Here is a 26,587-nt window from a genome sequence, read left to right on the forward strand (position 1 = left end):
GACTCGAGATCTTTTGTACAGATAACATGCAGGTGGCAAGAGAATATGATCTAGTAGAAGGAACTAAGCTGAGTCCCAACCCAAAGGAGGATGGCCATATATGATTTACAGGACTGCAGAATAACAAAAGATCCCGGCCAACATTTAAGACCAACCTGGTGTTAAAAGCCAACAGGCTGGGGTTCCCATTAAAACTCCTATAATTCCTCTTTTAAAATAGCTGCATGGGTTGCCAGTTTGCTTCTCGGTCCGCTTTAAGGTACTCACACCAATGTTTAAAGCCCTAAATGTATTGGGTACCAATATCTTCTCTACAGACTTTGGTGTTAAGATCAGCAGAGAAGGCCCTCTTGGTAGCACCCTCAGATGTATTGGGGGGCAGGGGGAGACCTGGGAGAGGTCATTTTCTGTGGGGTTAACAGCAGCTTAGGGAGGTGGTTGGGAGAATACAGACTGGCAGGGCAAGGGTTAAGCACTCTCCGAAACTAATGGACCCCCAACATCCCACCTACCTTCCTGGAGGAGACAGTGGAGGAGCAACAGTCCCCTCCATCGTACTGGCAGTAGGCCCGGTTGTTGGCAGTGTCGCACCAGCCATCAGCTTCAAAAGGCTGGAAAAAAGAAAAGGGCATTGAGTGAGCAGGAAGACAGAAGAGGAGACTGTTCTGGGGTCAAAAACAATGAAAATACTACTGACAATGAGAATAACTAGATATAATAATATATGAACATACTGCATTAATTTGACTACAAATTACATCTCACACCTCCCAGAGTCACAAAGTTTCTTGTAACTTAAGTGAATAAGCTGAGCAGTAGTCTAAGACAGACTTCTTCAACCTGATGTCTCCCAAATGTTTTGGACCGACTCCCATCATCGCTCACCACTGGACCATGCTGGCCAGGGCTGATGAGAATTGCCGCAAGGAAGGTCGTTTCAATAGAAAGATTAAAGAAGCTCCAAGGTCCACCAGGAAATTCCTTGAAACATTGTACAATGGCATTTGCAACCTTTACAGTCCCAAATAATCCTGGGAATCAAAGTTACTGCACACATGCCAGGATTTTATGCAAACAGAAAAGGAAACTGAACACAAAATTCAGTTTCCTAAGAGTCTTGGCATTATTGCTTTTTAAGCTGTTGGCGCTTATGGCTCCAAATATGTTTGTAATGCATGGGCAACTAAGCAGAATAAGCTACGTTGTAAAATATGCTGAATTTTCAAAGTTCTGCATGTTGTAGAATTCAGTTTCGCTTGGCACAGAATTTTTGTTTGTTATATTTTTCTTTAACCACAGACTAGCCCTCATGATTCTTTACCAGAGACGTCTTAGCACTTTTGTCAAAGAGTATTGGGTGATTGCTTTAGACTGATGGAGCAGGTTTAAGTTAATAGTTTTAGGGCCAAAGATAAGAAAACAGCGGTTCTCATATAAGTTTACACGCTTTTTGGTTAAAAGGAAAGCCAGAGTGACACACAGATAGATAGACAGACAGATAACAATCTACATTTTACACACATTACTGAAGTAATCCTCACAAAAGCCCTGTAAGGTGACTATTATCCCTGTGCATTGAGGGCAAAGGGATCTAACACTATGTGATTGTGGTTTGTCCAAGGCTACCTCATACGCTCATAGCAGAGACGAGATTTAAACCATCACCCTCCCAGCACACTCTCTCACAGAGCAATCCTACACATGCCTACTCAGAAGTAAGCCCTTTTGATGAGGCTCCCTACCAGGAAAGTGAACACAGGGCTGCAGCCTCATTATTACACCAGCTAGGCAGCATTCTGCCTCCAACAGCAGCTGATCAGATGTCCCTGGCCAGCTTCCAAGGAGAAGTATGAGACAAAGAAAATCCCCTGTGCTACAACACAAAACAATCTGATCAACAAAAGGCAACACTAATAATGCATTGGCAATATTTATGAAACACTATCAATTGTTTCCTAATTCATAAACAAAAGCCATATAATATGTGCAAGAGGTCATGGACTAACAGAAGTCAAATGAATATTCCATCAACAGGAATGCTTAGAATGGTGTGTGACCACAAAGAAACACTGAAGTTGAGGCAGAAAGCCTTTCCACAGTTGATATCTATATCAAAGTTGGTTTGAGAATGAAGTGGGGCCGGTTGGTGCTGTAAGCACAGCAGCAACAAACAGCAAACAGAACAGTTCTTCCAGGATAATGAACTGCTAAAATGATATTTCTCCATCAGCAAGTTAATAGTCCTCAAAGGTACATAAAGTGATCGTGGATCAGCTCTCACGCAAAAGTTGCTGTTTGTTGCTGCTGTGCTTACAGCACCACACAGCTCCAGTTCATTCTCAAACAAACAAACTTTGATATAGATATCAACTGTGGAAAGGCTTTCTGGTTACATAAATATTGCCAATACATTATTAGCCCACCTGTTGCCTTTTGTTGATCAGGCAGCTTGCATGTAGAGCAAGATTAAGATAGCCAGCTGCCTCTGCCGCTTGCCCTCCAGGTAAATGTGGCCTCTAGTAACAGTCATAAAGGTTTGCAGTTAAGCTGCCCTGACTACCACTGATGTCAGTTTGCTGAATCCTTTTTAACAGCCATATAAGCAGGAGGCCAGGCTTGTCCTAATGGAGTCCATATGTTAAAAGTGTGTATTGTGTGTAGTACTTTCTTTTGTGAAGAAGACTTCAAAAAGTCAAGACTCAATACAGGTAAATACCATGAAACAAAGAAATGTTAATAAATCTTACAATTAAGAGTGTGTCCCTTCGAATCTACCCTATGATCTTGGATATCTGTAGAGCATCGTGTACCTGTGCATACATTCAATGTACATTAGGAGGAAGAGCCAAACACAGATGCTGTCTAGCTCCTCACATTTCTTTCTAGGAATACACGATTAGATGGTCACTGAAATAAACATTCCAGAAGGATTATTCAACTCCCAACAGCTTGTACAAAATATCTGGCACCCAGGCCCTATTTTCCCTTTCCAGCTAGCACTTGCAAGAATTCCTGACAATGCTTGTCTCCTGCTTATTGAAAATGACAGAATCAGGCACACAGAGTGCTTGGGATAATTGTCAGCACCAGGATAGCAGGCAAAGAAGAAAACAGCATAACTAGAGAGAGGGATAATCTGGGGACCATCTCCATATTCCCCACACACACTTTTTTGCAGAGTTCAACGTGGCAAGGATTTTTCCTCTATCCGTATCATGACTCATTGGCAAAACCAAAAATGCACTTTTTATCAAGTTTCCATATAATTATTGCAAACAATTGCCTGTTGCCCCGGATGCTTGTCCAAAATGACTTCCAGATTAACATCTGTGGAGAGGAGGTGCTGGGTTGGGGCGAAGATGGTTTGTCCTCATAGTATGACCACTAATTGCTCCCCTCCCAACCACTTCAAGCCACCAAAAACATATCCAAGCTGGAACAAACACGGACTCATAAGACAGCTCTGGAGAAATATGACAAGTCATGTTAAAAATTATTTGGGGTGGGGGTGGTTGGTAAAATATGAGAGAGGCTGGCAATTTGGGTTGAAGCATCCTGAGAGAGAATGGATCCCAGTCAGTTTGCAATGCAAGATGCCTGCCTTCCTGGGTGGTTCCTCCCCCTCCAATTGCAGCCCCATAGAAAAACAGCCCACAATATTCAGTAGGTCCAGACTAAACCTCTCTGGAGAGGCTTTATGTGCTTTTCATGTACAGCAGGGGCTGTGCTGGTGGAGCATAGGGGAATGATCCATTGCAGGAGATGGCCTTCAGCTCACATAAGATTTGGCAAAAGTTATTGTGCTCTTTCATTATTTCACTGCTGGAAGATCTAGGGAGAGTGTTAGTATAGCATCCTAGATGGATAGGTATGAATTCAGAGAGCATTTTTTTTCTATTTTCTCCTCTCCCTTCTATACATGCACCATCTTCTGAAACTACTAATTCCAACCTTCGCCAGAAGACCTCATAACCAACAGCCACGCATCTTGCTACCATATGTGAGAACCTGTTGCTCAGTGCAGACAGATGGAACAAAGTGTTCTAGAATAAGGACCAGTTTCTTCTCTCACCCTTCACCTCCCGTGTCTTGCTTTAAAAACAGGACCTACTTCTTCCACCAAGTGCTTGCAGAGTTCCGATTCAGAACTGCAGAGAAAAAGAGGACCTCCAAGCTTCCAGCAGAAGCGAATCCCAGCTTTCATGCCCAATCCCACATCAAGCAGAGGAAGTCCTGAATTGTCTTTACCAAACGCAGCAGCCTGCCAGACCTCCTGCATGTATCCTTCTAGACTTCCTTCATGCCATGGTCACCTGCTCATCTGTAGGTTGAAGCAGGTGATGAAACTCTTGGAAACTGTACAGGAATTAGATTCCTGTTTTTCATGCTGTCGGTGTGCCACATGGTATTTGTGAACTTTTTTGTGGGCTACCAACTTTTGTGGACTTATCTGAATGGCTATAATTATTTCCAACCTGTAATATGAAAAGGGGAGGCACAGTTCAAGTGGTCTGCAAAATATTCTGAAGTCTCATTATTACAAGTCACTAAGAAGTTATAGTTTTTTTGTTTTGGAGCCAGGCCTAGCACAGTCTGGCAAGTGTGAATGACTGAGCACCAGCAGAAGGAAATCTATCTGGCTCAAATACCCTGGAAAAAAGTTCTGATAAGCACAGACTGGGAACATCTAGATTTCAACTCCTGGCACTTCGTAGATGAGACAGGCCCTCAAAAAGAAGCTAACATATGGGACTTCCGGGTTGGCGCCATCGCCGAATGGCGGACTCCCTCCGAGCTTCGGAGGGAGCCTGCTCGGCAGGGGCTGGGTTCTGCCGCGTCGGCGTCGCGGGGACCCTCAAAAACCATGGGCGCTGAAACCCATGGGCATGGTGACTCGGCGGGCACCGTTTGCGCCCCCTGACCCGCGAAGGAGCCTTTTTAAAGGCTACGGAGCGGGTGCCGGGGGGGGTGGTGCTATGAGTCCTCCGCTTCCCCTACCGAGCGAAGCCGCATGCCATTTGGCGGAGAGCGCTGACTTCTTCCATTGAAAATTTGGATTAAAAAGAACAACCCGTGAGTAATTGGAAACTGGACTTAAAAAGGGAAAAAAAATTAAATTCGGAGCAAGCGGGGGAGGTGCAAAAAGGAAGTCAGTCTCCCCCCTGTCGTAGAGGATTTAAAGCAAAGGATTTAACAACTAAGATCGAGTGCTACCTGATTTTGATAAAGTCACTAATTTCACGATGGAAAATTATAAGACTGGGCTGGAGGAGAAAAGTAGAACGTGAGCTAAAATGCACCCCCCCCCCCCCAGGAACCGGGAGCGATCCACAAGAGTGCCGGGAGAGGAGAAACAGAGGCTTTGACAGCTGTCAAAGGAGCTGTCAAAGCTGAAGAATAAAAAGAGAACTTTGTTATGAGGACTTTGCCGTTTACATTTGTTACAAATTAGATATAAATTGTTTAAAACAAGGAATAACAAGTTACTTTGACTGTTGGGTGCGATCTGGAAGGAAACTGAGTTACTATAATCCCTCTAGAGGGGCTGTGGGACACTACAAGTATTGCTGGTATGGAATTTGAATTGGACTTTTTATCTCCTGGGAAACTGCAGAAATGGAACACTATTTTGTCTACAGAGGTCTCTACACTAAAGGAGACAATAGATTTATCTATTGAAGAATGGAAGGGACTTGACGTAAAGTTTTGTTCCTGAATAACAAAGCCTCTGTAGGGGATTTAGAAGCTTTTGGAATTGGAACATTTTTGCAGGAGAGCAGGAAAAGAAACTAGAGGAAAGTGAGGAGAGAGAATAATAAGAACAACATGAACAACAAGAATTGGACAAAGCTGGAAGTGGTGGGACATCCAGATTTGAAAGGTCTAAAGAAACAAAATTGGAGTTTTTACTCTTAAATACAGAAATCTGGATGGAAAAAAATGGACCTTTTTGAGATAGAGCTTTTCCAAGATTGGACGCTTGAAACTAAAGGTGATCAAAAAGACGGCAAAGACTATTAAAAAGATGGCAAAGTGGACTTGTGAAGGATTTTGGCCTAGATGTGGGATCTCCAGGATGACAACAGGCATTGATGGACATTGGGGAACGCAACCGGGAAAGGGGGGAGGGAAATTTGGAATCCAAAGGGTGTTAAATTATATTTTATTCTTTGTTCTATTTTTTTTTATTTTAATCTGTTCTGCATATTAAAGAGGGGAACTCGTGGAAGGGAGCGGGGTCGATTTTAGGGGATGGAAAAACATTCTTAACATTGGGTTAACTATAATAAGTTTAAAATTTGGGGTAAGAACTTGCTGAATCTATTTGAAGGAATTGGAATACAAGAGGGGGTGGGGTGGGGAAGTCCTGGCAAGATGCTAATGAAAATAAGGTTATAAAATGGATGTTTTATTTCTTTTTTTTCTGTTATATTTGAAAATGTTCAATAAATATTATTAAAAAAAAAAGAAGAAGAAGCTAACATATGCTCTCTTGTAGTGAGTACCACACTCAAGCAATGTACTGGCAGCACCAAACTGATGTGGCAAAAACTACAGATGGCTTTAGCAACAAGATCTCGCTTCTGTTTCATGCTGAGATATGATAATGCAAACCCAGTAACTGGATTTCCATATTTGAGTTCACACTACAAAAAGAAACACAAGTGGCCTATGAATGGCAGGAGGCCCGGGGGGGGGGGCGGGGCGGAGCAAGAAACCATGCAACTTTTCATGACCAAATGCACATGGAGCAGCTCACCAGCTGACACACATTGGAAGTTTGGAGGTGCCTGAGGCCCATGGCATAAAACAGCAGAGGCAAGTTTGTGGCTATGGGCTTCCAGCCTTACATCATTTCACTAGGCCTCTATGTGTACACCATTCTCTTTCTTACTCGGACACACACACACACACACACACACACACACGCGCACATGCACACACACATTTGCCCATGCAAGTTGATGAGGCAACGAGCCCAAGATTTCTTGGCTGCTTCTGACTCCCCACTGGAAGATGACTAGGGAATGCAGCCTGTGAGACAAAATTGCCATGTTCATTGTTTGGATTCAGTATTTTTCTTGGCCATCTGATGGCTGCAGAATTCCTTTCATTTTATCCTCTGCTTCTCACCTCCCTGCTGTCTTTTTTCACTCTTTCTGTGTTGAGATGCACAGGAGAAAAGGAAACTCAGGGACAACACAGAAGAAAATGAGAAGAGAAAATTACTGGGTGTTGCACCAAGGCTGCTGCACTGGGCACACAACTTGGGAGGCAACTGGAGATGGTGGAAGCTCCTCTATAAATCTGCGTATCAAGATTAACACCAGGCTTACAGTAACAATCTGCAAGAAACCTGTTCAGTGCCTGTTATGCAGTGGGACAACGTTTCAAAATAGCACCATCAGTAGATGTCTTCCCAATACCTTAATTGGAAGGCACAGGCTCTCTCCTTACAGATTGTAGGACAACTACTACTCTGGATCCAGGATCTTCCTAGCTGGTCTCTAATCCAAGAAAAAAGAACTCCAACTTAATAACAAGAACTCTAACTTATTTAACGTTAGTATCATGGCCTCTAATCCAGGCATGGCACTTTCAGCAACTGCATTAAGTCAACAGCAGCCAATTCAGCAACAGAAATGCCGCCACTCGCGGCTCATATTTTTTGATGCAGCTCTCATTTGGTGAACAAATTGCCAGCCGAGTTGCCAATAATTTAACTTCATCTGTGACACTAAGACACAAGACTTCAGCCCTGTGCTGCTTTTAAGAGAAAGCTTTCCTCCTCCTCAATCTGCCTTTTGCTCAAAAATGTCAAAAGTAGACACACTTCCATGCAAGGAAACAGCCTCTGCCAAAAGCCAGGCAAACTCACAAAACTATCCGTAATCTTTTATGCCATTTTTAATTCAAAAAAGCTTAGAGCATTTTTTTTAAAACACTCCCCCCTCCCCAAATTAATCTGCAGTGAAAAGAGTTATTAAAACACCAATTTAAAACACTTTCCTGGTTATTTATTTTGAAAGTAGCATAGATGAAGCTGCAACACTGAACCAGCCTGAACAACCTAGAGCCAGCAGAGAGCAGCACTGGCAAAGCTTTTCGAAAAAGCGCCAGTCCTTTCCTAATAGGGTTTTCACACAATTAGACTTAAATCACCCATGAACCTCTCTTGAAGTATTTGTATGGCTTTGTGATTCTCATTAACAGAGAACAGAGAACCAAGTGGAAGCATTTGTAATTAAAATGTGCTTTCCGGTCAATGCAGTCCTAAAGTAAGGTAGTTTTATTGCAAGTGGAAAAGTAGAGGGAAGGGCCTCCACCTTCATGGTAGAGATATGATTCTGACTAGAGCCAGCCTGGTGTAATGGTCAGAGTGTTGGACCAGGACCTGGGAGAACAGGGTTCGAATCTCCACTCAGCCATGAAGCTCCCTGGGTTACCTTGGGCCAGTCACCATCTCTTAGAGACTGAGTCTAACCTTCCTCACAAGCTTGTTGTGATGATGACATGGGGAGGGGAAGAACCGTGTCTGCCTCCTTGAGATCCCTGTGAGATAGATAAAGGTGGTATATAAATGTGATTAAAAATAAAACAAATAAATAAAAACCAGCGGTGTTTTGAGTCTTAGGCAATAGGCTGCTATTCTACCTCAGTTCTCTTTGGAACTTATTAGGTAGTGTAATGGTTCTAGGGGTTGCTCGTGCGTAAATCGGCGCCACGCTTGGCTGAGTTACCTGGGTGAACCCTTTCTGTCCGGACAGCCACTCACCCATGGCTGTCTCAATCGCTGGCAGAATCCGTCAGTGGGCGTTTCTTGAACTTCTTCCAGCAAAGAAGCTCTTTGACGCCTAGTCTCCTCCTACTCTCCCCGCGCGGAAGCCTTCTGCGCAAGGAGGGTGTGGGCAGCGGAGGACCCATGCTTTCCCCGCTGGTCTCCGGCAAGGAGTCATGGAGCCACCTCGCCGATTCCCCCATCTGCCCCCCTTTATCCACTAGTGTTACGCTGATTTCCTTCCCCAGTAGATGGGCTGCTTCTCTCCCTCCCGGTACGCTCTCCGGAATCCTTCTGGAGCCCTCCCTCTCCCTCTGGCTCCGATGGCAGTTCCCTGACAGGTAGCCACAGTGGGGACAAGCCATCATTTATACCTTTACAAGACCTCTGTGGGACGACTGAGTTCCAGTAGCTCAGGAATTTGAAACTGAATCACCAACATTCAAACACAAATGTCATCAAGGAAGGAAGGAAGGAAGGAAGGAAGGAAGGAAGGAAGGAAGGAAGGAAGGAAGGAAGGGGTGATTTCTCATGGATTACTTCTGCAGATTTCTTTTCCTTCTCATTCTGCTTTTATCAGAATATGCAATAACACAGCCCAGCCCACACCTTTGCAAATGTTCACATCCTTAGTATCCCATCCATACCAGTGAGCAGTGCATGCTAAGTACCTATTGTGTTCATGCTCCTCACCACATGCTACCTGTCATACCTCAATGAGCATGTGCACAAAGTAACAAGCAGGGTGTGGTTTTTGCAGTTGCCCAGCCACAGGAAGTATCTGATGGGACACTTGTTGTGCATTTGTTGTGCATCACACTTGCTGCATCTGCACTTGGGTTGTTTGTTTGTTTGTTTGTGTGTGTGTGTGCATGCAAAATTTTTATTAGCTCATTAACGAATATACCAAAACATCATACAGAATATAAAGGAAAAGGAAAACAAAGTTAAAGCTATACTTAAAAAAAAACCCCATTAGAATTAGTTTATCACTCTTGTACCTTGTTGCACCATTTTTCAACCAAAAAGGTCATCAGGTTGTTTCCCCCCCCCCCACTAATTCTCACAATATTTGTCCATTTTACATCTTTACAACATCCCACCTATCCTTTCTTCCAAGGTGTTCTGATCAGTGGCAGAGCTTCATACAGCACAGGGTGGTGGAGAGCAGGTGGGGGCAGGGTTGGCGCATGTCCTGGGGGCATGACACACTGCCTGCAGGGGCACGACACCCAGCGCAGGTGGGGGACAGCCGTGATGGCATCACACTGGGATCCTGCTGTCGGGGGCAGTGCGCTCCCCCCGCACTCCTCTTCCTCCACCAGTGCTTTTGATTCCCCCCCCCATTAAAATAAACAGTTCCCTAGTAGCTAGCTGTCAGGAACTGCTGAACTAATGACCTGTCTTCTAATAATATTTGATCCTTTATTAGCCCAAACAAAACGTTAAAAGATCCATTGGCACTATATATCCTGCTATTATTTCAACATTATCCTGCTATTATTTTTTCCCCACTATATCAATCCAATTTTAATTTTTATTCTGAGACATGTGTAGAATCCCAGCATCAGGCGCCTTGCCCCTCCAGCATAAATCACTCACTAAGCTGCAGTGGTGTTCAACACCAACGGAAGAGAAATTCATAAATGCTTTCTTTGAGACTCAAACTACCCAGGCTTTCTGATGGTGAGCAAGCCCCACACTAGTATTAAGATTTTAAATAAACAAACCCTATGCATAGTAAGATAGGCACCCCTCTTTTCATGAAAACAAAAGCAACACCCTCCCTGTATTTCCTGGAAATGAAACGGCTCAGGCAGTAAAGGATCCTTCGACGGTTAAGTCCAGTCGAATTCAACTTTGGGGTGCGGCGCTCATCTCCGCTTTCAGGCCAAGGGAGCCGGCGTTTGTCCCAGATGTGTCAAACTGAAACTGAGGAGGCATGGCAATAGCTCATCCCGACTCCCCACCAAAGAAATACCACATGTTGCATCACAAACAAACAAAACTTACAGTAAATGGTTCCGCTTTGACACAGCTACACCTTTAGAGTTTTCACATCTTTACAGGACTAATTGGATTCCCCCCCACCCCCGCAATGAAAAATCTGTATTAGCTGGGGAGGTGGGTGGGTGCATTGAATGCAGAGCTCAAGCATGGTGCCATATGGATTCCCATCCTCCTGCCCTCAAATGAGTGCCTGGGACACAGCAAATGGAAGAAAGAAAGAAAGAAAGAAAGAAAGAAAGAAAGAAAGAAAGAAAGAAAGAATGAATCTTGGTCTTTGTAATATTAAATGAATCGGAGTGCAAACAAGAGAGGAAACCAGAATGGGGAAGTTTTGGCTGGTTTCCTTTTGCCAAGGCTATTGTGAATGCAATGGCTGGTACTGCTGACTCCCTAAAATAAACCCCATCTGCCTCCAGTCAAGTGGTTTTGTTTTTTTACATGTGTGTGTTTGTGCGTGTAAGGAAACACCAAAGCTTTCTATCTGGATAACAAAACAAAGCTGTAATTTGGCCTCTGATGAAGGATTTGTGGAAACAGGTCCAATGACCAGGAATGTTGTGGACTTCCAGATATAGCCATTATATGGCAGCGTATCAGATTAACCAGGGAATTTCATTTGGGTATTTTGTAACTTTGCAATGCCGTTGTTTGTTTAAAACCAGCTAACCAACCAACCTTGTGTAATGGGGACGTTAGGAACATTGATTGCTCCATTTTCGTACCTCGATTGAGTAATCCCTTACATTGGTTGTTCTCTCTGGTGTTTTTCACCTTTGGGGTAATGGTTTCATCTTGACAACACCAGGCTGGGTTGCTACCCACAGCAGTCGGCCTTTTTAAACCTTTGCCCAAGCCAACACTTGCTTAAATATGCGACAGGATAGAATGGGTTATGGAAAACAAGCCTCAAAGCCACAGGGGCCTCCTGGCCCATTTCGCATCTGGTTTCTGCCAAGTTTATATTGCAGGACTTTAAAAGGGAGGAAAAACCGTGCTGGATGGTAGATGGTGGAGGGGCTACGGCGCTTCTGACTGCTCCCTTCAGCTGAGGGGCTTATTTCAGCAGGAGGCAACCACTCCTTGGCTCCCATTCAGATCAAAACTTTAAAAAATGTCTACCTGTTTCTTCTGCCTACTTGATATTTGTCAGGAGAAGACACAAAAGGCTGCACAAATGCAAAGCAGCTAATGTAAATACTTGGGATTGACAGGGGAGGCAGAAGAAGCGCTGAAGCAAGGAGTGAGAAAGAGGAGGGGGCCCTCAAGCTAAGCAAACACACTGAATGACTCTGGGCTCCTCCACTCTTCCACTTACTGGATAGGTTTTCTGTTCGCCCTGATGCATCCCCCGGGAATCCCGGTCTTTAGTGCCAAAACCACAGCAAACATCAATCTGCATAAAACCCAGTAGACATTTGCTCCAATTCAGCAGTAGAGATCTGGTTTTCCTGGGGGGAAGCAGCAGGGCAAGTGCAGGCCCAGATGATCCTTCAGACAGCAGTAAGCACTGTGACTCTGTGAGCTTGTTGCTGATCCTCCACTGGTGGATGATTTGCAGGAGAAGAGACCAAGTGGCAGGTTTGTAACTCGTCCTCTGCAACCCCTCTCCCCAAAGCAGTTTCATGCTTGGTGGTGTCTAAGAAGTGCAGGGGTGGGGGTGGTTGCATTGTGGAAAGTGGCCGGCTGAGAGAAGATGAAGGAATTCCCTTCCACTGCTTCTGCACTAAAGATCGGCTTTGCAGCAGAAAAGCACCAACCCAATTCCCCCCAGGGTCACGTTTGCCACTGTCAGTGCGATGACCAGTGCCGGATTTACGTATAAGCTAAACAAGCTATAGTTTAGGGACCCACTCTCTTGCCCCCCCCCAAAAAAATCACTATTAATATACTTCTTAATTGTATTTCAGTTCAACAATTACTTTGATAAAATACATACAGTGGTACCTCGTGTTACATATGCTTCAGGTTACATACGCTTCAGGTTACAGACTCCGCTAACCCAGAAATAGTGCTTCAGGTTAAGAACTTTGCTTCGAGATGAGAACAGAAATCGTGCTCCGGCGGCGTGGCGGCAGCAGGAGGCCCCATTAGCTAAAATGGTGCTTCAGGTTAAGAACAGTTTCAGGTTAAGCATGGACCTCCAGAACAAATTAAGTACTTAACCCGAGGTACCACTGTATTTTGTTATGTGCAAATGGCTTTAGATACCTACACACCCCCTGCCCTCTGTAGCTCTTTATTTCCTTTTAGCAGAAGCGTTATTCTACCACTCGCAGAATCATAGAATCATAGAGCTGTAGAGTTGGAAGGGACCCACCTCTAGGGGTCATCTAGCCCAACCCCCTGCAATGCAGGAATCTAAAGCATCTACAACAGATGACCATCCAACCTCTGCTAAATCACCTCCAAGGAAGGAGAGTCCCAAAAGAGACCATTCCACTATTGACAGCTCTTACTGTCAGAAAGTTTTCTGAATGTTTAGTTGGAATCTCCTTTCTTGCAACTTATAAATAATAATAATAATTTTTTATTTATACCCCGCCCTCCCTAGCCAAGACCGGGCTCAGGGCGGCTAACAACCAATAAGAAAAGCAAGTTGATTAAAATACAATTTAAAAGATTAAGATACAACATTAAAACATTAGGATGCAGCCTCTTCACAGGAGGAGAAAGGGAAAAGGAAAGAGGGGGAGGGGATCAAATTGGCTCCAAGCCAAAGACCAGGCGGAACAACTCTGTCTTACAGGCCCTGCAGAAAGAAATCAGATCCTGCAGGGCCCTGGCCTCATGAGACAGAGCGTTCCACCAGCCTGGAGCCAGTGTTGAGAAGGCCTTGCCTCTGGTTGAGGCTAATCTAACTTCCTTAGGGCCTGGGACCTCTAGGGTGTTGCTATATATGGACCTTAAGGTCCTCTGTGGGGAATACCAGGAGAGGCGGTCACTTAGAGCCATTGGTTTGAGTCCTACCATCCAGAGCAAGAGAAAACAAGCATGTTCCCTCTTCCATGTGACAGCCCTTGAAATATTCAAAGCTGGCTATCATATCTCCTCTCAGTCTCCTCTTTTCCAGGCTAAACATACCCAGCTCCTTCAAGTGCTCCTGTAAGACTTAGTTTCCAGACCCTTGATCATCCTGGTTGCTCTCTTTTGCACACGTTCCAACTTGTCAAAATCCTTCTTAAATTGTGGTGCCCAGAAACAGACACAGTATTCCAGGTGTGGAAGGCAGAATAGAGTGGTACTATTACTTCCCTTGATCTGGACACTAGACTTCTGTTGATACAGCCTAGAATAGCATGCACTGTCGAACAGCTCTTACTGTCAGGAAGTTCTTCCTAATGTTTAGGTGGAATCTTCTTTCTTGTAGTTTGGAGCCATTGCTCCGTGTCCGCTTCTCTGGAGCAGCAGAAAACAACCTTTCTCCCTCCTCTATGTGACATCCTTTTATATATTTGAACCATCCAAATATATTACATTTGTCCCTACTGAAAGTCATTTTGTTAGCTTCCGCCCAGTTCTCCAATCTATTAAGGTCATTTTGAATTCTGAATCTGTCCTCTGTGGCATTAGCTACCCCTCCCAGTTTGGTGTCATCCACAAATTTGATGAGCACCCCCTCAATTCCTTCACCCAAGTCATTTATGAAGACGTTGAACAACTACGGGCCCAGGACAAAACCCTGTATATGCTTTGCAGCTGAGAGTTGGCACAATCCTTGTCTCTCTTCATTACCTTTCGACCAGGTTGATGACAGTTGAAAAAGGTTCAGAAAAAGACAACCAGGATGACCAAGTGAGTGGAAGGACTCCCCTATGAAGAAAGGCTGCAGCGTATGAGGCTTTTTGGTGTGGAGAAGCAAAAGGTGACATGATAGAAGTTTATAACATTATGCATGGAGAAAGTGGCTAGAAAAAAAGCTTTGATCTTTCTGTCTTAATACTGGAGCCCATGAACATCAAATGCAACTGGATGTTGGAAGATTCAGGAGAAACCAAATAAAGGACCTCACCATGCAGCAGCCATAAGAGTCAGTGATGGCCACCAACCTTGGGTCGCTTTAAAAGAGGATTAGATAAATTCATGGAGGAGGAGAGGGCCATGGATGGCTATTAGCCACGATGGCTCTGCTCTGCCTTCACAGCTGGAGGCAGCCGTGCTTCTGAAAACCACAAGAGGGGAGAAGGCTCTTGTGCTTGAGTCCGGCTTGCTGTTTTCCCACAGGCATCTAGTTGGCCACTGAAAGAACAGGATGCTGGACTAAATGGGCCCTTGGCTTGATCCAGAAGACTCTTATGACAGATGCTTGGCTTTAAAGCTCTCCAAAAGCCCACGCCCGATGCCAAACCCACATACTGTCTGAAACCTCTATCTCCCCATTGCCAGCCCCCTGCTAGCCTGCCCACAATTATAATCCAAAAGCCTCTTCCCTGTGAGGAGCTGGCTTCAACTTTCTATGCTGCACTCAGGGTGGCTTCAGGTTTCCCATGGAATTTGGTAGGAATTTGGAGCATTTGGGTAAGAAATGGAGATGGCCAGTGAAAGGGGAAGGTCTATGGTCCAGTGGCACAAGCTTTGCATGCAAAAGGTCTCAGAACCGTAGAATTGTAGAGCTGGAAGATACCTCAAAGGCCATGGAGTCCAATCCCCTGCAATGCAGGAATCTCAACTAGTCCAGGCTTCCTCAACCTCGGCCCCTCCAGATGTTTTGAGACTACAATTCCCAGCATCCCTGACCACTGGTCCTGCTAGCTAGGGATCATGGGAGTTGTAGGCCATAAGAAAACCCAGAGGGCCGAGGTTGAGGAAGCCTGAACTAGTCTCAGGTTCAATTCCCGGCATCTCCTGGTAGGGCTGGGCCTGTCCCCTGCCTGAAACCCTCAAGAGCCTCTGCCAGCGTTGGTAATATTGAGCAAGGTCAGGCTGAGGGCCCATCAAGTTCAGCATCCTGTTTTCACAGTGACCAACTAGATGCCCACAGTCAGGACCCGAGAACAAGAGCCCTCTCCCCTCCTCTGGTTTCCAGCAACTGGTATTCAGAAGCATTGCTGCCTCTGACGATGGAAACAGAGCACAGCCATTATGGCTAGGATTCATCAATAGCCCTCACCTCCATTAATTTGTCCAATCCTTCTCCATTAATCCTTTCTGGAAGCGAGTTCCAGGGTTTAACTATGTGCTGTGGGAATTAAGTCCTTTCTTTTACTTGTCTTTTTATCACCAGTCCACCATATGTCCCCAAGAATCCTGGGAAGCATAAATTAATGCTCACAAAGCTACAATTCCCAGCATCCTTAGCAAATTACAGTTCCCAGGATTCATTGTGGGAAATCATGGGCTCTAAATGTGTTTTAAACGTATGATGTGTATATAGCCTTGATCTATTTTGGCAGTTGTACACATTCATGTCACCTATTCAGTTATGCTTATGTATCCCCCTCTTAAGTGATGCGGGTGGTGCTGTGGTCTAAACCACAGAGCCTCTTGAGCTTGCCGATCAGAAGGTTGGCGGTTCGAATCCCCACGCAGAGTGAGCTCCCGTTGCTCTGTCCCTGCTCCTGCCAACCTAGCAGTTCGAAAGCACACCAGTGCAAGTAGATAAATAGGGACCGCTCCAGCGGGAAGGTAAACGGCATTTCTGTGCACTGCTCTGGTTCACCAGAAGTGGCTTAGTCATGCTGGCCACATGACCCGGAAGCTGTACGCCGGCTCCCTTGGCCAGTAAAGTGAGATGAGCGCCACAACCCCAGAGTCGTCCGTGACTGGACTTAATGGTCAGGGGTCCCTTTACCTTTTACTTTTATCCCCCTCTTAAAGAAAATCCATAATCCATAATCTGTATCATCTGCTTAATAATGAACTATAACCATAGAGAGTATACAGATTGTTCCAGCTGATCCACACAATTGTCAGTTACTCAAGTGACAGAATTAGTAACAGCAGCTATGCCAGCTCGTTTCATGAGAACTTAATGAAAACCAGTCTCCTCTTGAGCTGTGACAGTTGATGCAAGCAGAGTATTATCACTTCTGGGTCTGCATCTTTCAGAATAATCTGCCTGAACTTAATTGTTAAAGGAAGATGGTGCTGCTGCTGCATCCTAGACAACTTTGTATTTTGAGGATGACATTTGTGTAACAAATATGGCAAAGCATATGAAATGTATTTGTTACTCACTAACTTTATTCCTTCCTTAATCTTTCCTGCCTCGAGACCTTCATTGTCTATTGCTATCCTCATGCTTCACGTAGTTGCTGTATGCCAGTTTCTTCTCCACCTGCTGTTTTCCCACATAGATATCACTACTCGAGTGTAGAAATGTCACCACACATGGAGCAGCCCTCAGGCCTCTTGACTGCAAAGAGAGGCTGCTGCCACAGAAAGGAAGAGCCAGTTGGAAGACCACCAGCTGTCAAATTCTGTCATAAACCCAACCCTCCAGAGCCAAAGACAGCGTCAACCGCAGTGGGATTAAAAGGAGACACCACCATGCTCTGAAACAACTGGTACCAACCACCGCTGGAGACCAGAGCATGGGGGAAGATCAACCACAGGATCCTGATGTGGCCTGGCAATTGCTCTCCTGTTAAGCTTCCAGGCATGAGGAAGGGAGTCTTCTGTGTGGCATCATTCTCCCCCATTCCCAGCTCTGGTCATTTCATTGAGAATCTCATCCTTGCTTTTGCATGACAACGCCAGAGCAACTCACTTTACATGTGCTCTTCATAAACAGAACACACTGAAGTTGCCAATAAAGGAAGCTTACATTCTGAAAGCACAGACCCGTGCCTTTGGGCACTAGTGAAAGCCTTCCAAGGGCTGATTCAAGCGTGACGGCTGAAGGGCGAATGGAATTCCCACAACCCAACCAAGAGCACGTTCACATCACGTATTTGCAGCATCATGAATACCACTTTAAACAGCCATGGGAGCTGCATTTTGCTAAGGGTGCTGAGCCTTGCGACGAAACCCCCTATTCCCCTCACAAAGCTACAATTCCCAGAGTGCTTTATCAGTCTATCCCTTTTTCCAGGGACATCTGTGAATTGCAGCTGGGGCTGCTACTAATTCTGAATCCACATGCTATAACATCAAATGCAGCCCTATACAAGTTGCACGTTTTGGGTTTCTTTGGAAACAAGCCTTCATATCTGACAAGACCAGTGTCCTCCCCAAGAATCTAACCTACATTTTGGCCACGAAAGAAAACAGAGCAAGGGATGACAATGACCCAGTGTGGGATCTCTTCAAGGTAAGTGGCAGGGCAGGGGCAGGAAACTTTGTTTGTTTTGCAGTAGAGAAAGAAGAAAAGACTGGGGAAAGATACATTCGAAAGCTTGGGGAGGAAAGAAGCACAGCAGTTGGCAGGAAAATGCAGAGGATCAAAAAGGACTTCTGCTCAGGTTGAGGCATGAACAAAACTGGAAGTATATAGAGGAGTGGAAGAAGTGATGATAAAGTTTCCTGGGCAGAGTGGAAGAGGACGATTAACCGACGGTAGGCTGCCTCGCATTCTGCTAGGAAAACAGCAGTTGGGTCCAGTTGCATTAAAGGCCTGCAGTGTGTAGAAGTGAAACAAAAGCTCTCAAATGCAAAAGCAATTTTTCAAAATAGAGATTTCAAGGCCGAGACTTTGTATGTGGGACTAATTGTGATACCACTGCTCTCCCCCTAGATTAATCATCCTCATTAGGAACTTGGCACACCCTTTTTTGTGTTAAAAATCTTTTAATGCATCTGTGACACCTTCAGCAGCAGCAGAAATTCAAATTGAAGCAGCATCTGTTTACCATTAACATTGGGGTGAATAACTCTTGTATTCTTAGAGGGCTTTATTCTTGCATAATACAGCCCCTTCAAAGGCAAGCTCTATAAGAAGACTGGTATCACCAGGGACTGAAGGCTTCATAATTATACAGAGTGCAAAGCTCCATGAATACAAAAGCCCAAACAGAGACAGCAACTTGAATAGCTCTGCAATTTCCTTTCTGTACAAGTAAAACACTGCAATGTTTGTACTTAAGTGATGCAGTGGATAGTGGATCCAAGTGTGCAATAGCAGACTGAGAAGACCTGGACATGAATGCCACCCTGAGTGACTTGAAGGATGGGTGAGATAGCAATGTAAATAACAATAAAGAATACTCTCGTGCTTGGAGGGACATTGGGGAGGGACAAATAAAATGCATTTTTAAGCTGGCTTTTGCTCATGCCAGTTGACTACCCTTTGTCTAGTTACCTGGCCCAAGAGCAGGCCACAAATCTCTCCATTCACCCAATCAATAGCTATCCAGGCAAAATCCAGGGACTCAAGCTACTAGACTATATCAGGAACTGTCAACAGCTCTAAAATTGATCACTGGTTTCACCTCATCCTTCCCCAGCAGATTGCTTCCAAGTCACTCTGTGCTCTGGCTATCCGTCCCTCATCCAGCCATTTTAGCATTTTTGTCATCTGTTTTTCTCATGATAGTACTAGGAAGAACTTCACGGGTAGCTTCAGTAATTCACAGTCCATTCCACCACCAGCTGACATCCCTGATGAGCTTTCCAAATGCCTTCTCCTTTCCCCACTTTTTTCACCCTTCTTTTTGGGTTTCCAAATGCCTCATCCCTCACTACCCCCAACTCCTGGCAAAAAGGGACTGAAACGGACAGAAGATTGATAGGCCAAGGACAAGAGGGAAGCTGGGAAGTTAAGCTGTTCAAGCACCAGACACAGGAGAGAGAGAAAGAAATCTAGATGACATAACTAAATAGCCTGAGGTATATGTTTCCCCACCCCCTTTACAGCCCAGGGTCTTCTGTGGAACACAACTGTCATGGCCACCCCTCCCTCCAAAGAATTCTCAAAATGGTAGCTGGGTAACAATTCACAGCCTTGGTCAGACCACACCTGTGTCCAGTTCTGGGCACTACAATTTAAGAAGGATATTGACAAGCTAGGACATGTGCAGAAGAAGGCTGCAAGATGACCAAGGGTCTGAAAACCAAGCCTTATGAGGAATGGTTGGGGGAGCTGGGTATGTTTAGCCTGGGAAAGAGGAGACTAGGAGATCAGAGAATTTTAGAGTTGGGAGGGACCCTAAGGGTCATCTAGTCTAACCCCCTGCAATGCAGGAATCTCAGCTAAAGCATCCATGACAGATGGCCATCTGCTTAAAAACCTCCAAAGAAGGAGAGCTCACCCCCTCCCAAGGGAGACCGTTCCACTGTCAAACAGCTCTTCCTGTCAGAGATATGATAGCCTTCTTCAAATATCTAATGGGTTGTCACATGGAAGAACAAGGAAGCTTGTTCTCCACAGCTCTAGAAGGTAGGACTCAATCCAATGGATTCAGGTTACAAGAAGGGAGATTCCGACTCAACATCAGAAAGACCTTCCTGACAGTAAGAGTTGTTTGACAGTGGAATGGACTCTCCCAGGAGATGATGGATGCTCCTTCCTTGAAGGTTTTTAAGCAGAGATTGGACGGCCATCTGTCATGGATGCTTTAGCTGAGCCAGTGTGGTGTAGTGATTAAGAGTAGTGGACTCGTAATCTGGTGAACCGGGTTCGCTTCCCCGCTCCTCCACATGCAGCTGCTGAGTGACCTTGGGCCAGTCACACTTCCCTGAAGTCTCTCAGCCCCACTCACCTCACAGAGTGCTTGTTGTGGGGGCGGAAGGGAAAGGAGATTGTTGGCCGCTTTGAGACTCCTTTGGGTAGTGATAAAGTGGGATATCAAATCCAAACTTTTCTTCTCTCTTCTTCTGTCAAGGATGCTTTCAACTAAAGCATGCATTGCAGGGGGTATGACTAGATGAATTTTTGGTGGTGGTCTCTACTTTGCAAAAACATAAACATTCAAACCTCTGCATTTCAGAAAATGGGATCTTCAATTTTGTCAGCCCGGTGTGTCACAAGAGAAGATGCAAAGACACTAGAATATCACCAAACATCCATTCTGCACACTCCTTACCTCGCATGAAGAAATACAATGAATGGCTTTCGGATCTGGATGCCACTCCAGTCTTCCAGTGCACACGATACTCTGAAGAAAGGAAAAAGCAGAAAGTTTCATGTGATGCAGGAAGTAAGGTGTGCCTCTCTACAGTATCACTGAATGTCAGAAATTAGGAACTGTTGGCCTTTCAGATATTGTTGAATTAGCAGCTCCTTGGCTGGTGGTCAGGAAAATGGGAGCTATAGTCTGGAGGGCTGCAGGTTCTTCATTCCTGCTTTAAGTATTAAATATTAAGTATTACCAGAATGACCAATGGTCTGTAATGTATACATTCAAAGATTCCACCTGTGAAGTGCTGCAGATTTCACATGCAATCTTGCACTTGGGACAAAGCTTTGCAGACAGTCAAGTCCAGGAGGAAGAGAAGTGAATCAGAAATGTACAAAGCATTCAAGGAATTGAGAAAATAAACAAAGGATATGTGTCTTAGCAACCGGTGTTGGAGAATTCCAACTCAAGGCCTTCTTTCCAGTTCAGAATGACAGACCCTGCAGAGCAGGGCCACAAAACAACACCCCTCCCCTGCTGCAACATATCCCATATGGCTGATTCAACCTAACACACAGCAGTGTCCAAATGAATGAAACCCTGAGCGTTCCCACACTTCCTGAAAATTCTTCGGAGGAACAGGGTAATCTTGGTTTGAAACTCTGGCTCTTGATAGTACTCTCTGCTTTTATTTTCCCTTCCACTGTGCTTTCAGTATGCTTCAGTTTTATTTTCAGAAATATCATTCTTGATAGACCCAATTAAGGGAAAACAAAGAAGTTATAATATCTGAGGCATTTTAGCCATTCCATGGAGGGGAAACAGGGCAATATTTCCTAAGTCAGCCATTAGCAAGAAGTTGGAAATCCTAGCCAAATATTCAGACCAAAACCAGCTTGGATCAAGACAGCTTGGGATGGAACCACAGCTGAAGAGAAAAGAGGGAATCTGCAGTTGTTTTCAGACTAATGCTCTTGCCACATTTAATTTACCCCTTCCTGCTAGAGTACTCATGTCCATCTTTTCTGTACATCCTCTTCCCAGAAACACGTGAACTTTGGAGGATGTCAGAGAGTTCCAGCATCTGTACCACCTGTTAAGCTTCATTCAAGTGAAACCACTGTGGAATACTCTTTACATTCATTCAATCCCCTCCTTCAAAACAGTGGTTCTGGGAGGACAGAATGAGAAGTCATTAATCCCTTATTTTTTTGTGATTGTTTGCAGCCAATAATACCCAGTGCTGACACTCTTTGTTGCTACTTTAGTGGTCATTTCTCTGTGCTCTTGTAACTTTTTGACTGATCTTGGCTATTCAGAGAAGTGATGACATCAAAATGGTATGGAGTCGGTGATGTTTAGGTACATGCTGACATTACTATGAGCAAATGAAGCTAATTCAAGTAAAGTGAATGGCTTCCTGACCAAACATATGGATGACCCTAAGTGTAGCCAGCCAAGGATCACTCAATGTATGACCTGAATTTTCAAAAATCATCCAAGGTGGAAGGGGGGGGGGTAGAGAATTAGAACCTGGCAGAGCTTTTTAACAAAAATCTCTCCCATTTTGGTTCTGCATAGCAACTACCCAGATCACCAGGGAAGTTTCTTGCATAGCAACAAGCCAGAACACATAAGGTGGGAATGGCTGGTGGTAATACTTCTAGCACAGGTTTACTTTATATACTTTATAATTTATATACTGGCTTCCACATCACCTGGGCCACTTTACCTGAACTCTAGCAGGCTTCAATCTGTGGTCCATGGTATCTGCAGTGACATTTTCAGGCAGTGTTACTGGATCTTTCGGGAGAATTAGACAGGAAGGTGTGCACACAGCACCTGGAGGGTAAAAGAGCAGGTAATAATTACCTTTTGCACCTGAAGCCACTGAGATCTCTTGGGCATTGTGAAGCTCTACCTAAGCTCTTCATGTTGCTCCCACTTTGAGACTCTAAAAGGCTACAACACCAACCTTGCATTCATGATACCTGAGATCCAAAAGCCACAGGAAGCCATGTGCAAAGATATGAATAGTTCTAAAGTTTGAACTGTTCTGCATTTAAGATACACAGCCCAAACTTCTAGGCTGTTCAATAGCCTTTGAATGAAGGCTGTGAGGTCCAAAATTCTTCTCCAGCTCAGATGAAAACCCAAATCCAATAAAAATTGCTGGCTTCCATGTCCTGCTTCTCTCTGGGCTCATCCACAATGGAGTTTAATGTGAAGCTGCTTCCATCAGTATTTTATTTATGTATTTATTTTTGCAGCATCCAGATGATGTCCTCCTCATTGAAAAGGCACTTACCTCCCCCCATCTCCAGATAATTTTGAGTTTCTCCAGTCCTCCAATAATCAGATAAATCAATCAAAAATTAAAATAACATTGTTGAGTTAATCCATAGACTATTATAGCAGCAATTAATCTGAAATGTACCATCAATTAAATCACTGCTGACTCATGAACTCTTTCCTAATTCTTGGAGAAAGTGAGAGACTTAGCTTTTTGGAGGAAAGGGGAGAAGCTTTCTTCCAAGAACCTGAAAAAAGGGGGTTGCAGGAGATAAGGGGAGAAGTTCTTACCAATTCCATAGCCTTCCTCACACTTGTACTCCACTGAGTTCAGCTCTTCGGGTGGTGAACATTCCCCCTGCAGATCTTCACACAATTTAAATTCCTCTGTCCACAAACCATCTTTAGTGCAAAGGATTGGGACCTGAAAGTACAAAGGATGCAGAACTCATCCTGAAATTCTAGTCTGCTCTTGTGGACAGATTCACTAAAATCAAACACCTTTGCTGAATCAACACCCCAAATATGCTTTTCACTAAACTGGCACAAATTTGGGGGTTACCAGTATTTTTACTGCTGTCACTTTAAAGGGATAGTGTGGTGAGAGACTTTTGATGTCAAAACTAGTCTGTGCTAGTTTTAAAGGCACACCTGCTTTTATAAAGGTAAAGGGACCCCTGACCATTAGGTCCAGTCGTGGCCGACTCTGGGGTTGCGGCGCTCATCTCGCTTTATTGGCTGAGGGAGCTGGCGTACAGCTTCCGGGTCATGTGGCCAGCATGACTAAGTCGCTTCTGGTGAACCAGAGCAGTGCACGAAAATGTCATTTACTTTCCCGCCGGAGCGGTACCTATTTATCTACTTGCACTTTGACGTGCTTTTGAACTGCTAGGTTGGCAGGAGCAGGGACCGAACAACGGGAGCTCACCCCGTCATGGGGATTTGAACCGCCGACCTTCTGATCGGCAAGCCCTAGGCTCTGTGGTTTAATCCACAGCGCCACCTGCGTCCCATATAGATAGATAGATAACTGCTTTTATCCGTTTATATTTTTTTTGTATTGTTGTTCACCACTATGATGTTTAGTTACGCTAAGCTGCCTACAAATATTTCAGGCAAGCAAGCAAGCAAGCAAGCAAACAAACAAACAAACACAAACACACGCATACACCTCAATCTTATCCAGGTTCCTTATCAGTGATTATGAGCATAAAACTAGGGACAGAAGTGTTCTAGGTTAATTAATAAGCAGTTCACTGATCTGAATTTGTACATGCAGTCCAATAAATCCATTCCAGGGGAACCAGGAACCAAATACTTCCCTGCTCCTGTTTCCACAGGCTGAACTGCCCTTCTCTCTGTTTCTCTATCTAGAACAAAATAAAACCAAACTCAAGAGCAGGGGTCGCCAAGGTTTATCTCACCTGGGATGGTTCACTCCAGCGGAGATCCTTCCGTGGGCTGGAGCCCGCGTGCCTGCAATTTCTGGCATTTGTGTCTGCGCAGACGCAATTTCCAGCACTGCAGAAGCGAGTGCCAGCGCCACGCTGTGCTGATTTAGTGCAGCGCGTGGGGACTCGTCGAGCAGGCAGCTCGGTTCGGGGGTGGCTCATGGGCCTTAGGTTGCCAACCCCTGCTCAAGAGATAGCAGCAAGCAAGGCAAAAGGAGGCAGCCAAAATGCTGAACTATCAAATTTGCTATTTCTGCCCTTCAATGGAAATCTTAGATGCTCTGGGCTATTTAGTAAATCAGCCACTATACTGAACGATCATTACCTTCTTATTCTGTGGGCTGCAGCTGAGAACACATTGGCTGTCAAGCTCAAAGCCATTTGTGCAGTTGTATATCCCCTCAAAGACGGGTGGGGGTGGCTTACACAGCACTGGAACACAGCTACCTTCTTCCCAGAAGCCACTTTCGAGACACTGAATATTCAGGAACTTTCTAGGAGGGGAATTAAAAACACAGGAAAAGGCTGGTTATGTCATTGCATAGTGTAGCACTATTTGGAGGGGGGTGTCTTTTGTTTGTTTTAACCTTTGCAATTGAGAGTGGTGATCAACTGGCCAGCTGCTTAAAAACTGATTGCAAAGTACTTTACTTGGGGGGGGGGGGGACTGAATCTGCCATTACAGTGGTGCCTCGCAAGACGAAATTAAGCCGTTCCGTGAGGCTCTTCGTATAGCGTTTTTTTCGTCTTGCAAAGCAAGCCCATTGACAGCTTAGCGGATTAGCGCTATTAGCGGTTTAGCGGCTTTTAGCGGATCAGCTGATAAGCGGCTTAGGGCTTAGGAAAAGGGGGGGAAAGGGGGAAAAAAACCCGCAGGAACTCGCAAGACATTTTCGTCTTGCGAAGCAAGCCCATAGGGAAATTCGTTTTGCGAAGCGCCTCCAAAACGGAAAACCCTTTCATCTAGCGGGTTTTCCGTCTTGCGAGGCGTTCGTCTTGCGGGGCACCACTGTATATTTATAGCTGTTTGACTACAGAACAGGGAGCATGAAGTGTGAGCTAAGGGAGAATAAAGCCAGAATACGTTTGAAAAGGGAGAAGCAAGTGTTGCTTTTAAGCAAATGGGAAGGAAAGGATGAGTCAACAGAACAGAGGGGCAAAGCAACGGCACATATCTAAAGCACATGACTCCCCCCAAAGAAACCTAGGAGCTGTAGTTTCTTCCTCACAGAGCTACAATTCCCAGCAGCCTTAAAGAACTACAGTTCCCACTATTCTTTAGGAGAAGTTTCCTCAGGCTCCCTTCCTCATTTCCTCAGGCTCCCTTCCCGTGGTAGCTTGTCCAGAAACATGAATTTGCCCTGTATCTTCCCCTGTGAAGACGGGTGCAAATAACTCGTTCTGTGATCTCCTTAAGCATCCTTTGACTCCCTTTTCATCCAAAGGCACAACTACCTTCCTTGCTAATCTCTTGCTACTGAGGTATGTCAGTTTGTCTTTTTATTGCTAGTCTTTATGTTTTTAGCAACGTGTTCCTCAAATTTAGCCTCTCTTATTGTCCACTTGCATTCCTTATGCCAAAGTTTTGTTTCTTTTTGTTCTCGCTTGGACAAGACTTCCATTCTCCAAAGGAAGCCTTTTTGGCTTAAATCACTTACTTGATTGCTTTTAAGCACACAGGGACCCTCTTGGCCTTGGTGGTACCTTCCTTGGTCCGTGGCCTACATTCTAGCTGAGCTTCTAATATTGTGGTTTTAAACAACTCCCAAGCATTTTGGAGAGATTTGACCCTCTTGACCAGGGAGGGGTCAGCAAACTTTTTCAGCCGGGGGCTGTCCCTCAGACCTTGTGGGGAGCCGGACTATATTTTTTGGGTGGGGAATATGAACGAATTCCTTCGCCCCACAAATAACCCGGAGATGCATTTTAAATAAAAGGGCACATTCTACTCATGTAAAAACATGCTGATTCCTGGACTGTCCGCGGGCCGGATTTAGAAGGTGATTGGGCCGGATCCGGCCCCCGGGCCTTAGTTTGCCTACCCTTGCTCTTGACTTTGCCTT

At 44.9% G+C, this 26,587-nt stretch overlaps 1 protein-coding gene across 1 annotated transcript in view; it reads right to left on the reverse strand.

The window, feature by feature from the left end:
- Positions 1-26,587, reverse strand: part of PAPPA2 (pappalysin 2) — a 112,387-nt gene that overhangs the window by 1,085 nt on the left and 84,715 nt on the right. Inside the window, exons 17-21 of the mRNA XM_081865091.1 lie at positions 24,850-25,018; positions 23,365-23,497; positions 22,514-22,623; positions 20,749-20,820; positions 513-611 (exon numbers count right to left, since the gene is read on the reverse strand). Of these exons, the coding sequence (XP_081721217.1) occupies positions 513-611; positions 20,749-20,820; positions 22,514-22,623; positions 23,365-23,497; positions 24,850-25,018 (583 nt within the window). The remainder of the gene's footprint in view (positions 1-512; positions 612-20,748; positions 20,821-22,513; positions 22,624-23,364; positions 23,498-24,849; positions 25,019-26,587) is intronic.

Source organism: Podarcis erhardii, assembly GCF_964252035.2.
Source record: "Podarcis erhardii genome assembly, chromosome: 6".
Lineage (NCBI taxonomy): Eukaryota > Metazoa > Chordata > Lepidosauria > Squamata > Lacertidae > Podarcis > Podarcis erhardii.